This window comes from Pristiophorus japonicus, chromosome 3 (assembly GCF_044704955.1).
Source record: "Pristiophorus japonicus isolate sPriJap1 chromosome 3, sPriJap1.hap1, whole genome shotgun sequence".
Taxonomy (NCBI): domain Eukaryota; kingdom Metazoa; phylum Chordata; class Chondrichthyes; family Pristiophoridae; genus Pristiophorus; species Pristiophorus japonicus.
In genome coordinates, this window is record NC_091979.1 from 83356011 (window position 1) to 83368094 (window position 12084).

Sequence of the window (12084 nt, forward strand, 5' to 3'; positions counted from 1 at the left end):
TGTGCCAATAATAACTGCTGTTATTGGTATTAAGAACTGCTAAATTTCTAACAGATTACTTCTGTCTAGCTTGATTACTAAGAATGATATTAGAATCCTCAATGAAATTCTGAAATTGTTGAAGTTTTTATGCTGTTTCTCCAAGCTTGGTAACCCCATTTCCATGCCACATTCAGTATTCTTTGACTAAGAAGTGTATGATTTTCTTCACTCATGCAATAAAAGTTATATTCAAGATTTTCATATGCAAATCAATTTACATCATTATAATCCGTCTTTCGGATGAGACTTTAAACCGAGGCCCCATTTGCTCTCTCTCAGGTGGACATAAAAGATCCCATGGCACTATTTTGATCTTCACCCTGTGACAACTACAAGAGAAATGTATGGAACAGCACTTACCCTTGTACATGGCGTTCTTTGACCTCACAAAGGTCTTTGACACTGTCAACCGTGAGGGACTATGGAGCCCTCCATTTTGGCTGCCCCCAAAAGTTTGTCACCATCCTCCGCCTGCTCCACGAAGACATGCAAACCATGATCCTGACCATTGGATCCACTACAGACCCAATCCACGTCCGGTCCAAGGTCAAGCAACCAACGCTCTTCTCGATCTTCCTTGCTGCAATGCTCCATCTCACTCTCAACAAGCTCCCCGCTGGAGTGGAACTAAACTATAGAACCAGTGGGAACCTGTTCAATCTTCACCACCTCCGGGCTAGATCCAAGGTTGTCCCATCCTCTGTCATCGAACTATAGTATATGGATGATGCTTGCCTCTGCGCACACTCAGAGGCCAAACTCCAAGCCATCGTCAACACCTTCACTGAGGCGTACAAAAGCATGGACCTTACACTAAACAGCCGTAAGACAAAGGTCCTCCACCAACCTGACCCCACCACACAGCGCTCCACCTTGTCATCAAAATCTACGGTGTGGCCTTGAACAACGTGGACCATTTTCCATACCTCGGGAGCCTATCATCAGCAAGGGCAGACATCGATTACGAGGTCCAACACTGCCTCCAGTGTGCCAGCGCAACCTTTGGTCATCTGAGGAAGAGAGTGTTTGACGACCAGGACCTCAAATTTGGCATCAAGCTTATGGTCTACAGGGCAGTTGTGATACCCGCCCTCCTATATGGCTCAGAGACGTTGAATATATACAGCAGACATCTCAAAACACTGGAAAAGTACCACCAGCGATGCCTCTGTAAGATCCTGCAAATCCACTGGGAGGATAGACACACCAACATCAGTGTACTCGCCCAAGCCAACATCCCCAGCATCGAAGAATTGACCACACTCGACCAGCTCCGTTGGGCAGGCCACATCGTCGACATGCCCAACAAAAGACTCCCCAAGCAAGCGCTCTATTCTGAACTCCTACACAACAATCGAGCCCCAGGTAGGCAGAGGAAACATTTCAAGGACAGCCTCAAAGCCTCCTTGGTAAAATACAACAACCCCACCAGCACCTGGAAATCCCTGGCCCTAGACCACCAAAGTGGAGGAAAAGCATCCGGGCGGGCGCTGAGCACCTCGCCTCTCGTTGCTGAGAGCATGCAGAAATCAAGCGCAGACAGAGGAAGGAGCGTGTGGCAAACCAGACTCCCCATCTACCCATTCCTTCAACCACTGTCTGCCCCACCTGTTACAGAGACTGTAATTCCCACATTGGACTGTACAGGTATTTTTTGAGTGGAAGCAAGTCTTCCTCGAATTTGAGGGATTGCCTATGATGATGACTGTTTCGAAGAAGAACAGGGGAGTTATCCCCAGTGTCCTGGCCAATATTTATCCCTCAATCAACATAACAAAAACAGATTGACTGGTCATTATCACATTGCTGTTTGTGGGAGTTGCTGCGCGCAAATTGGCTGCTGTGTTTCCTACATTACAACAGTGACTACACTCCAAAAGTACTTAATTGGCTGTAAAGCGTTTGAGAAGTCCGGTGGTCTTGAAAGGCGCCATATAAATGTAAGTCTTTTTTTATTATGCAGTTTATTTGTTTTTGTATTTATGGAGATTTGTTTTTAATTGCACATTTTCAAAGGTAGCTGATGGCTTTTAGTGACATACAAGCAATTCCAAAAGTGGTGCAAGATGGTACAATTGATTAAAAGTGGAGGCCAGGAATTGCAAGGGAGGGAGGTGGAAGAATCAAATGCCTTCAATTGTAATGGGAAAATGTAGAATTGAGACTGTCACGAATGCAAGGTGAAGCCACGACTGCTAAAGGGATCCTGAGGCTCAGATTCATTCTGATTCCCCCAGTGATGAATTCCAGATTTTGGCCAGACTATCAGAAGGAAATCTCAAGCAAAGGCCAGTTCTTCGTCCGCAGCAAAAGAATTAAAACCAGTGGGTGCTTCAGATGCTCGCTGTTGATGTGCTTGAGATAGATTGTTAGAAATTTGGATATCTGGTCATCTATCTGGTCACTCACCCATATGTGATATGCAGTTTGCCTGACTATATGAATGGAAGAAATAACTTTAAAAATGTTTACTTCTGTTTAAAAAAAAAGAAAGACTTGCATTTATATAGCGCCTTTCACAACCACCTGACATCTCAAAGCGTTTAACAGCCAAAGAAGTACTTTTGAAGTGTAGTCACTGTTGTAATATGGGAAACACGGCAGCCAACTTGCACACAGCAAGTTCCCATAAAGAGTAATGTGATAAACATAGAAACATAGAAAATAGGTGCAGGAGTCGGCCATTCGGCCCTTCGAGCCTGCACCACCATTCAATAAGATCATGGCTGATCATTCACCTCAGTACCCCTTTCCTGCTTTCTCGCCATACCCCTTGATCCCTTTAGCCGTAAGGACCATATCCAACTCCCTCTTGAATATATCCAATGAACTGGCATCAACAACTTTCTGCCGTAGGGAATTCCACAGGTTAACAACTCTCTGAGTGAAGAAGTTTCTCCTCATCTCGGTCCTAAATGGCTTACCCCTTATCCTTAGACTGGGACCCCTGGTTCTGGACTCCCCCAACATCGGGAACATTCTTACTGCATCTAACCTGTCCAGCCCCGTCAGAATTTTATATGTTTCTATGAGATCCCCCCTCATTCTTCTAAGCTCCAGTGAATACAGGCCCAGTTGATCCAGTCTCTCCTCATATGTCAGTCCTGCTATCCCGGGAATCAGTCTGGTGAACCTTCACTGCACTCCCTCAATAGCGAGAACATCCTTTCTCAGATTAGGAGACCAAAACTGAACACAATATTCCAGGTGAGGCCTCACCAAGGCCCTGTACAGCTGTAGCAAGACCTCCCTGCTCCTATACTCAAATCCCCTAGTTATGAAGGCCAACATGCCATTTACCTTCTTCACCGCCTGCTGCACTTGCATGCCAACCTTCAATGACAGATGTACCGTGGCACCTAGGTCTCGTTGCACCTCCCCTTTTCCTAATCTGCCGCCATTCAGATAATATTCTGCCTTCATGTTTTTGCCACCAAAGTGGATAACCTCACATTTATCCACATTATAATGCATCTGTCATGCATTTGCCCACTCACCTAACCTGTCCAAGTCACTCTGCAGCCTCTTAGTATCCTCCTCACAGCTCACACCGTCACCCAGCTTAGTGTCATCTACAAACTTGGAGATATTACTCTCAATTCCTTCATGTAAATCATTGATGTATATTGTAAATAACTGGGGCCCCAGCACTGAGCCCTGCGGCACCCCAATAGTCACTGCCTGCCATTCTGAAAAGGACCTGTTTATCCCGACTCTCTGCTTCCTGTCTGCCAACCAGTTCTCTATCCACGTCAATACGTTACCCCCAATACCATGTGCTTTAATTTTGCACACTAATCTCTTGTGTGGGACCTTGTCAAAAGCTTTTTGAAAGTTCAAATACACCACATCCAATGACCAGATAATCTTTTTGTTTTGTTATCTTGATTGAGGGATAAATATTGGCCAGGACACCAGGGATAACTCCCCTGCTCATCTTCAAAATAGTGCCATGAGATCTTTTACGTCCAGCTTAAAAGGCAGATAGGGCCTCCGTTTAACATCTCATCCAAAAGGCAGCACCTCTGACAGTGCAGCACTGCACTGGAGTGTCAGTCTAGATTTATCTGCTCAAGTTCCTATAGGGGGACTTGAACTCACAACCTTCGTTTCAAAGGCAAGTGTGCTAGCCACTGAGCCATGGCTGAGTGACTTCCATAAGGTATGTGAATAAGAACATAAGAAAATACAGAATTCGATAAGGTCACAAGCCCATCAACACTGCTCCATTAGAGACTAACGGCTAGAAATTCAATGCATTTGCGCTTCCAGCTGAGTTACTGACTGGGTTAACAACTCCTGCCATAATGCCCGGGAGTATAGCGGCAGCGCTGCGGCTTTGTACCCCAATCTCTGGCGCCCGGAGATCGTGGCGTCGTCGCCACATGCATTGCCCCATTAGCGCCCCAGTCCCAAAATTCACTTTCGCCCCCTGCAGCAGCACCGGGCGAAAACAGCTTCAGGAGGCGCGGATCAGGTGCCGATCAGGCTGCTACCTGGGTGAAAATTAAAGGCGCGGCGGCCAATGGAAATTTTAAAAATTGTAACTTGTTGTTTGCGCTGCTGATCCAGTTTCTTCGTGGGGTCCTGGCCACGATCGCTCAGTCTGGCACTCTGCTTGAGTGCTGGGCTGAACATACGGCTCCCCCGCTCCATGGTGGTCTATGTTTACTTTGCTTTACTTTGCAGAGCCTGCAGCGCGGGCCCTTCCCTTTAAGTGAGGGAAGGGCCCCTTGGAGGCAGCAGTGCTGCACAGCCCAGTGAGCAGCGCTGCAGAGACTACCGCCCCATTCGCACCCCAAGAAGGAAGTGGAGTGCTTGATTTAGCGCTCCACTTCCATCTGGAGGCGGTAACCCAAATTTTCTGAGACGGCGAAACTTTAGCTAGTACCTGCCGCTAAGTTTTGCGTCTCCCAATAGTTACCGCCCCCAAGCAGGGTGATAATGAATTTCACCCCATATGATTTCTGTTTATTCGTTCATGAATTTCTCTTCCAAATCTCTTTATAATCCTCTACTTTAGGGAATATTAAGGGGGGAGAAATTGCCCTGCTGCCTGATTGGTGGCAGTAACCTTCTGGGGCCGGAACTTTTAGCACCTGATACAGAAGTCCCGCCCCCTCTGTCGAATTGCCCTTACCACCCCTCAAAGGAAAGGGAGTGCAATCTTGTGCACTCCACCTTCTTTGGGGGTGATAACAGAGGCGCTACTGGGGCGCTGAAGAAAGCCCTACGCAGATGCTCTGCGCAGCGCTGACACGCTTCAACACCCCTCCCCTTTGATTAAAGTGAAGGGCTGCTGCAAATTCTGAAAGGCCTCTACTAGGCCACCAGGGCAGTGTACGACTGGGCTAGCAGCCCGGCACCCAAGACAGAGTGCTGGGCTGCACGATGGACCATGCTAGAGCCACCATCGTTGAGCCGACTCAAGAGTCGGCCGACAAAAAAAAGATGGCGACCCGGGAGCAGATGTTGGCCAGCTTCGTGACCCGTGAAGCAGGCGTTCAGATCTGCTTGCACCAGGGCAGTGAGGGGTTCTCGCACACGGCAATGATGTCATCGCCGGTTGCACGGCAGCCCGGGCGCTAACCGCAGGGCGCAGGCTGCCATGACAGTGGCTCCGCAAAATCCCGGGCAATTTCCCAGAGGCACTAACGGGGCTATAAAAAGAGGCAATTCCTCCCCCTAACTTCCTTCCCCATTACCTCTGAGAATAGTTGCAAATTGGTAATAAATGTATTTTATTCTGCCTCATCTATATCGTTCATTATTTTGAAAAAAGACTTATTTAATTTATTTTTTCAATCTTCTTCAGCAAAACTAATCACTAGAACATTTCTTTGTAACTTGGGTCCTAGTCACGCTTCTCTGAACCTTTTTCAGGTAAGGTGACCAAAAGTTTTATATAGCCACAACTGACCGAGCTGGAGGACATAACTGTCAGACTGGGCCTGCAGCAGGTGCTGAAAGAAGTAACACAAGAGAAAAACCTACTTGACCTCGTCCTCACCAATCTACCTGTCGCAGATGCATCAGTACATGACAGCATTGGTAGCAGTGATCACCGCACAGTCATTGTGGAGACAAAGTCCCGTCTTCACAATACCACTGTGCTAAATGGTATAGATTCAGAATAGATCTAGCAGTTCAAAACTGGGCATCCATGAGGAGCTGTGGGCCATCAGCAGCAGCGGGCCATCAGCAGCAGCAGAATTGTATTCCATCACAATCTGTAACCTCATGGACCAGCAAACCCCTCACTTACCATTACCATCAAGCCAGGGGACCAACTCTGGTTCAATGAGAAGTGCAGAAGTGTATACTAGGAGCAGCAACAGGCATACCTAAAAAAGAGGTGCAAATCTGAGAAAGCTGCAACACAGGACTACATGCATGCTAAACAGCGGAAGCAGCATGCTATAAACAGAGCTAAGCGATCCCACAACCAACGGATCAGATCAAAGTTCTGCAGTCCTGCCACACCCAGTCGTGAATGGTGGTGGGCAATTAAACAACTAACGAGAGGAGAAGGCTCCATGAATATCCCCATCCTCAATGATGGTGGAGCCCAGCACTCAAGTGCAAAAGGCAAGGCTGAAGCGTTTTGAACCATTTTCAGCCAGAAGTGTCGAGTGGATGATTCATATCAGACTCCTCCTCCACCATCACAGAAGCCAGTCTTCAGCTAATTCGATTCACTCCACGTGATATAAAGAAATGGCTGAGCGCACTGGATACAGCAGAGGCTATGGACCCCGACAACATCCTGGCTGTCGTGCTGAAGACATGTACTCCAGAACAAGCCGTGCTTTTAGCCAAGCTGTTCCAGTACATCTTCAACACTGGCATTTACCCGACAATATGAAAAATTGCCCAGATATGACCTGTCCACAAAAAGCAAGACAAATCCAATCCGGCCAATTATCACCCTATCAGTTTACCCTCAATTATAAGGAAAATGATGGAAGGTGTTGTCAACAGGGCTATCAAATGGTACTTACTCACCAATAACCTGCTCACTGATGCTCAGTTTGTGTTCCACTAGGACCACTCGACTCCAGACCTCCTTACAGCTTTGGTCCAAATATGGACAAATTCCAGGTGTGAGGTTAGAGTGACTGCCTTTCACATCAAGGTAGCATTTGACCGAGTGTGACATCAAGGAGCCCTAGTAAAATTGAAGCCAATGGGAATCAGGGGAAAAACTCTCCACTGGCTGGAGTCATACCTAGCACAAAGGAAGATGGTTGTAATATTTGGAGGTCAATCACCCCAGCCCCAGGACATTGATGCAGGAGTTCCTCAGGGCAGTCTCCCAGGCCCAACCATTTTCAGCTGCTTCATCAATGACCTTCCCTCCATCATAAGGTCAGAAGTGGGGATGTTCACTGATGATTGCAGTGTTCAGTTACTTTTGCAACTCCTCAGAAAATGAAGCAACCCATGCCACATGCAGCAAAACTTGAACGGCATTCAGGCTTCGGCTGATAAGTGGCATGTAACATTTGTGCCACACAAGTGCCAGGCAATGATTACCTCCAACAAACGAGCGTCTAACTAACTCTCCTTGATATTCAATGGCATTACCATCGTTGAATCCCCCAACATCCTGGGGGTCACTATTGACCAGAAACCTATCTGGACCAATCGCATAAATACTGTGGCAACAAGAGCAGGTCAGAGGCTGGGTATTCTGTGGCAAGTGTCTTATCTCCTGACTTACCAAAGCCTTTCCACCATCTACAAGGCACAAGTCAGGAGTGTGATGGAATACTCTCCACTTGCCTGGAAGAGTGCAGCTCAAACAGCACTCAAGAAGCTCGACAAAGCAGCCCTCTTGATTAGCAGCCCATCTACCACCTTCAACATTCACACCCTCCATCACCGTCCCACCGTGGCTGCAGTGTGTACCATTTATAAGATGCACTGCAGCAACTCACCAAGGCCTCTTCGGCAGCACCTCCCAAACCCGAGACCTATACCACCTAGACGGACAAGGGCAGCAGGCGCTTGGGAGCACCATCGTCTGCACGTTCCCTTTCAAGTTACACACCATCCTGACTTGGAAATATATCGCAGTTCCTACATCGTTGCTAGGTCAAAATCCTGAACTCCCTCCCTAACAGCACTGCGGGAGTACCTGAATCACAAGGACTGCAACGGTTCAAGGAGGCGGCTTACCACAACCTTCTCAAGGGCAATTAGGGATGGGCAATAAATGCTGACCTTGCCAGCGACGCCCACATCCCAGAACGAATAAAAAATGGCAAATGTGGCAGCCACTGTCAAGACATTGAAATCCCATATACAAGAATGAGATGAATGAGCAGGTGATTTTTTTATCTGCAAAAGACAAATTCCTGATAAGAGCTTAACTTTAAAGAAACTTTGTCAATCTTGTCAAATTACTTGCAGGTCACTTTAACAGGTTTGTAAAGATGCAGGATGACCTGATTGGTGATACAGTGATCATCACCAATTACTTCTCCATTGAGATAACTATTATATCTTATTAAAAATATAGGATGTACATGGAAACCCATCATGAAAATGTGTGCTGCTTTGGCCAATGTGACAGATCTGGAGCACGTTGTTTATTCCAGGTGTTTACCTTACCTGAATGCTTTAGCAGAGAACTATCAGCCTCAAAAATTCTGCTACTCAGTAAGTATATGAGTTTCAAAAAGAATAAAGACTACCTACAGAGAAAAATCACTGTGACCAACTGTTAACAAAAGCAACAACTTGTATTTATATAGCGTCTTTAACATAGTAAAACATCCCAAGGAGCTTCACAGGAATATTATGAGACAAAAAATTTTACACCGAGCCATATAAGGAGAAATTAGGGGAGGTGACCCAAAGGTTTTAAGGAGCATCTTGAAGAAGGAAAGAGAGGTAGAGAGGCGGAGAGGTTTAGGCAGGGAATTCCAGAGCTTAGGGCCCAGGCAACAGAAGGCACGGCCACCAATGGTTGAGTGATTATAATCAGGGATGCTCAAGAGGGTAGAATTAGAGGACCACAGATATCTCGGGGGAGATTGTGGGGCTGGAGGAGATTACAGAAATAGGAAGGGATGAGGCTATGGAGGGATGAGAATTTTGAAATCGAGGTGTTGTTTAACCGGGAGCAAATGTAGATCAGCGAGCCCAGGGGTGAAGGGTGAACGGGACTTGGTGTGAGTTAGGACACGGGCAGCCGAGATTTGGATCAGGTCAATTTACATAGGGTAGAATGTGGGAGGCCAGCGAGGTTGGAATAGGTTGGAATAGTCAAGGTTAGAGATAACAAAGGTATGGATGAGGGCTTCAGCAGCGGATGAGCTGAGGCAAGGACGGAGATGGACGATGTTACGGAGGTGGAAATAGTTATGCTGCGGATATGTAGTCGATTGCTCATTTCAGGGTCAAATATGATACCAAGGTTGCGAACAGTGTGGCTCAGCCTCAGACGGAAATTAGGGAGAGGGATGGAGTCAGTGACTAGGGAACGGAGTTTGTGGCGGGGACTAAAAACAATAGCTTTGGTCTTCCCAATATTCAATTGGAGAAAATTTCTGCTCATCCAAAGCTGGATGTCGGACAAACAGCCTGACAATTTAGAGACTGGAGGGATCAAGAGAAGTGGTAGTGAGGTAGAGCTGGGTGCCATCAGCGTACATTTGGAAACTGAGGCTGTTTTTGTGGATGATGTTGCCTAGGGGCAACATGTAGATGAGAAATAGGAGGAGGCTATGGATAGATCCTTGGGGGACACCAGAGGTAACGGTGTGGGGGCAGGAAGAGAAACCGTTGCAAATGATTCTCTGGCTACGATTAAATAGATAAGAATGGACCCAGCTGAATGATGGTGGAGAGGCGTTGAAGAAGGATAGAGTGGTCAAATGTGTCAAAGGCTGCAGACAAGTCAAGAAGGACGAGGAGGGATAGTTTGTCTTTGTCACAGTCACAAAGGATGTCATTTGTGACATTGATGAGACCCTTTTCAGTACTGTGGCAGGCACGGAAACCGGATTGGAGGTGTTCAAACATGGGGTTGCAAAAAAGATGGGCATGGATTTTGGAGGCAACAACATATTCAAGGACTTTGGAGCAGAAAGGGAGGTTGGAGATGGGGTGGTAGTTTGCAAGGACAGAGGGGTCGAGGGTTGTTTTTTTGAGGAAAGGGCTGAGGCGGCAGATTTGAGGGAGAGGGGGACAGTACCTAAGGAGAGAGAACTGTTTACAATGTCAGATAACATGAGAATCAGAAAAGGAAGTTGGTTGGTCAGCAATTTGTGGAGGGAGCAGGACATGGGTCTCATGAACAAGGTGAGCTCGGAGAGGTCATGAGGGGAGATCGGAGAGATATTGGAGAAAGATGTGAGGTCAGGGCTAGAGCAAGGGGATCCTTAGAGGAAGTTTAGCCTGGTGGGCTAGGGGAAGTAAGGGAAGAGGCAGAGGCATCCAAACGGATGGTCTCAAGTTTAGAGACCAAGATGTCCATGAGCTCCTCACACATATTGTTGGAGGTGAGGCTGGAGACTGAGGAGAGAGTTTTAAGAAGGTTGTTAGCAGTGGAGAATAGAAGCTGGGGTTTATCTTTGCATTCCAGAATGATTCTGGAAAAGTGAGCAATTTTAGGGCAGATGAGAGCTGCCAAACTGAAGTATTGGGAACAAAGATTTTGATCTGTCTCTCTTACCTTGGTCTCCAACCTCTGCCTGTACAAACTCCACTGCATCCTGAATGTTATCTTGGCTGGTCACATTGAGCCTGACTGTCTTCAATTTGGATGAACAATCTATCTGTAGTCCCTCTGCTCCATTTGCTGTGAAACATGCAGCAATTACATGAAACCCTTGTTTGTCAAGCTGCTTTGCCAGCAAGTTTCCAAAGCCGGTGTCACATCCAGTAATGAAGATATATTTCTCCTGGATATTTTTGAGTCGCAAGTTGTCTCTAATTAACCAGCAAAGGAAGAAGATGATGACGATTCCCAGAATAAATGTCTGTACTGGAGCTGTATAAAACAGCTAAAATAAGCACATGGATTAGTTTAAAATATGTTGTAATTGTATATTCATTGTACAGAGGTGTATGAAGTAGTCATGGTATAGTCAGCCGAGGGAGGAAGGGAAGGGGATAGGGGGAAGGGGGAAAGGGAAGGAAGGAAGGAAGGAAGGAAGGAAGGAAGGAAGGAAGGAAGGAAGGAAGGAAGGAAGGAAGGAAGGAAGGAAGGAAGGAAAAAGAAAGAGAAGGAAGGAAAAGAAAAACAAAACAAAACACTACTTGAGATCGAGCAACATGGGTTGCCAATAGTGCAAGTTTAGCTGTTGGATAACTTGGAGTCTAGTTATGCATCTTAGTAAAGGAAAGTTTCTGATTCCATTCCTGTCTCTGAATTAATTCTTATCCAACATCACTGTGAATCTATAGAGGTGAGTCCCCACTGCAAAAAAAAATCAAACCAATTGAAAATGCAAAGTGTTTGGGCTTTGCTACACTTTCATGGTATGACCATAGCAACATCTGTGAATTACAGGAACTAATGGTTTAACTTTGACCTAATGTACTTATGGCATTATTACTCATGAGGTATACAGTAGGGTCATTGTAAAATATTTTGTATATATGGTTGGGATTGGCATTCACAAATTTGTACCTTCACTATTATTCCAATTTTGCTTTATTATGCAGTTATTTATTATATGTCATTTTCAGTTGAGAAACTTATCACAGAACCAGTAAAACTAAAAAAGAAGCTTTTAAATTTAAAAGGGTTCTTTTCAATTACTCCTCAATCATTTCCATCATTTTCACTTGAATATTTTACCAATATCAAAACTAATTTGTAAGTTCTTGAGTTAAAACTCGATGGATTTAGAGACCATTTGAAGCCAACATTGGTGGCAGTTTTATTTTTTGGATAACTGAACAGCAATTTTAACTTTCAATTGTGCTGCATTTTTTTTGACAGACATGCGACAAGCCCCGCCCATCAAGCTCCAAATCATTCCCTCCAGGTGGTGCTGAGAAGCAGGACCTGAGGCACGAGACTCC

At 46.0% G+C, this 12084-nt stretch overlaps 1 protein-coding gene across 1 annotated transcript in view; it reads right to left on the reverse strand.

Moving 5' to 3' along the window:
- LOC139254073 (retinol dehydrogenase 7-like) overlaps positions 1–12084 on the reverse strand; it is an 88198-nt gene that overhangs the window by 72795 nt on the left and 3319 nt on the right. Inside the window, exon 2 of the mRNA XM_070873621.1 lies at positions 10727–11057. Coding sequence (XP_070729722.1) covers positions 10727–11057 — 331 coding nt within the window. The remainder of the gene's footprint in view (positions 1–10726; positions 11058–12084) is intronic.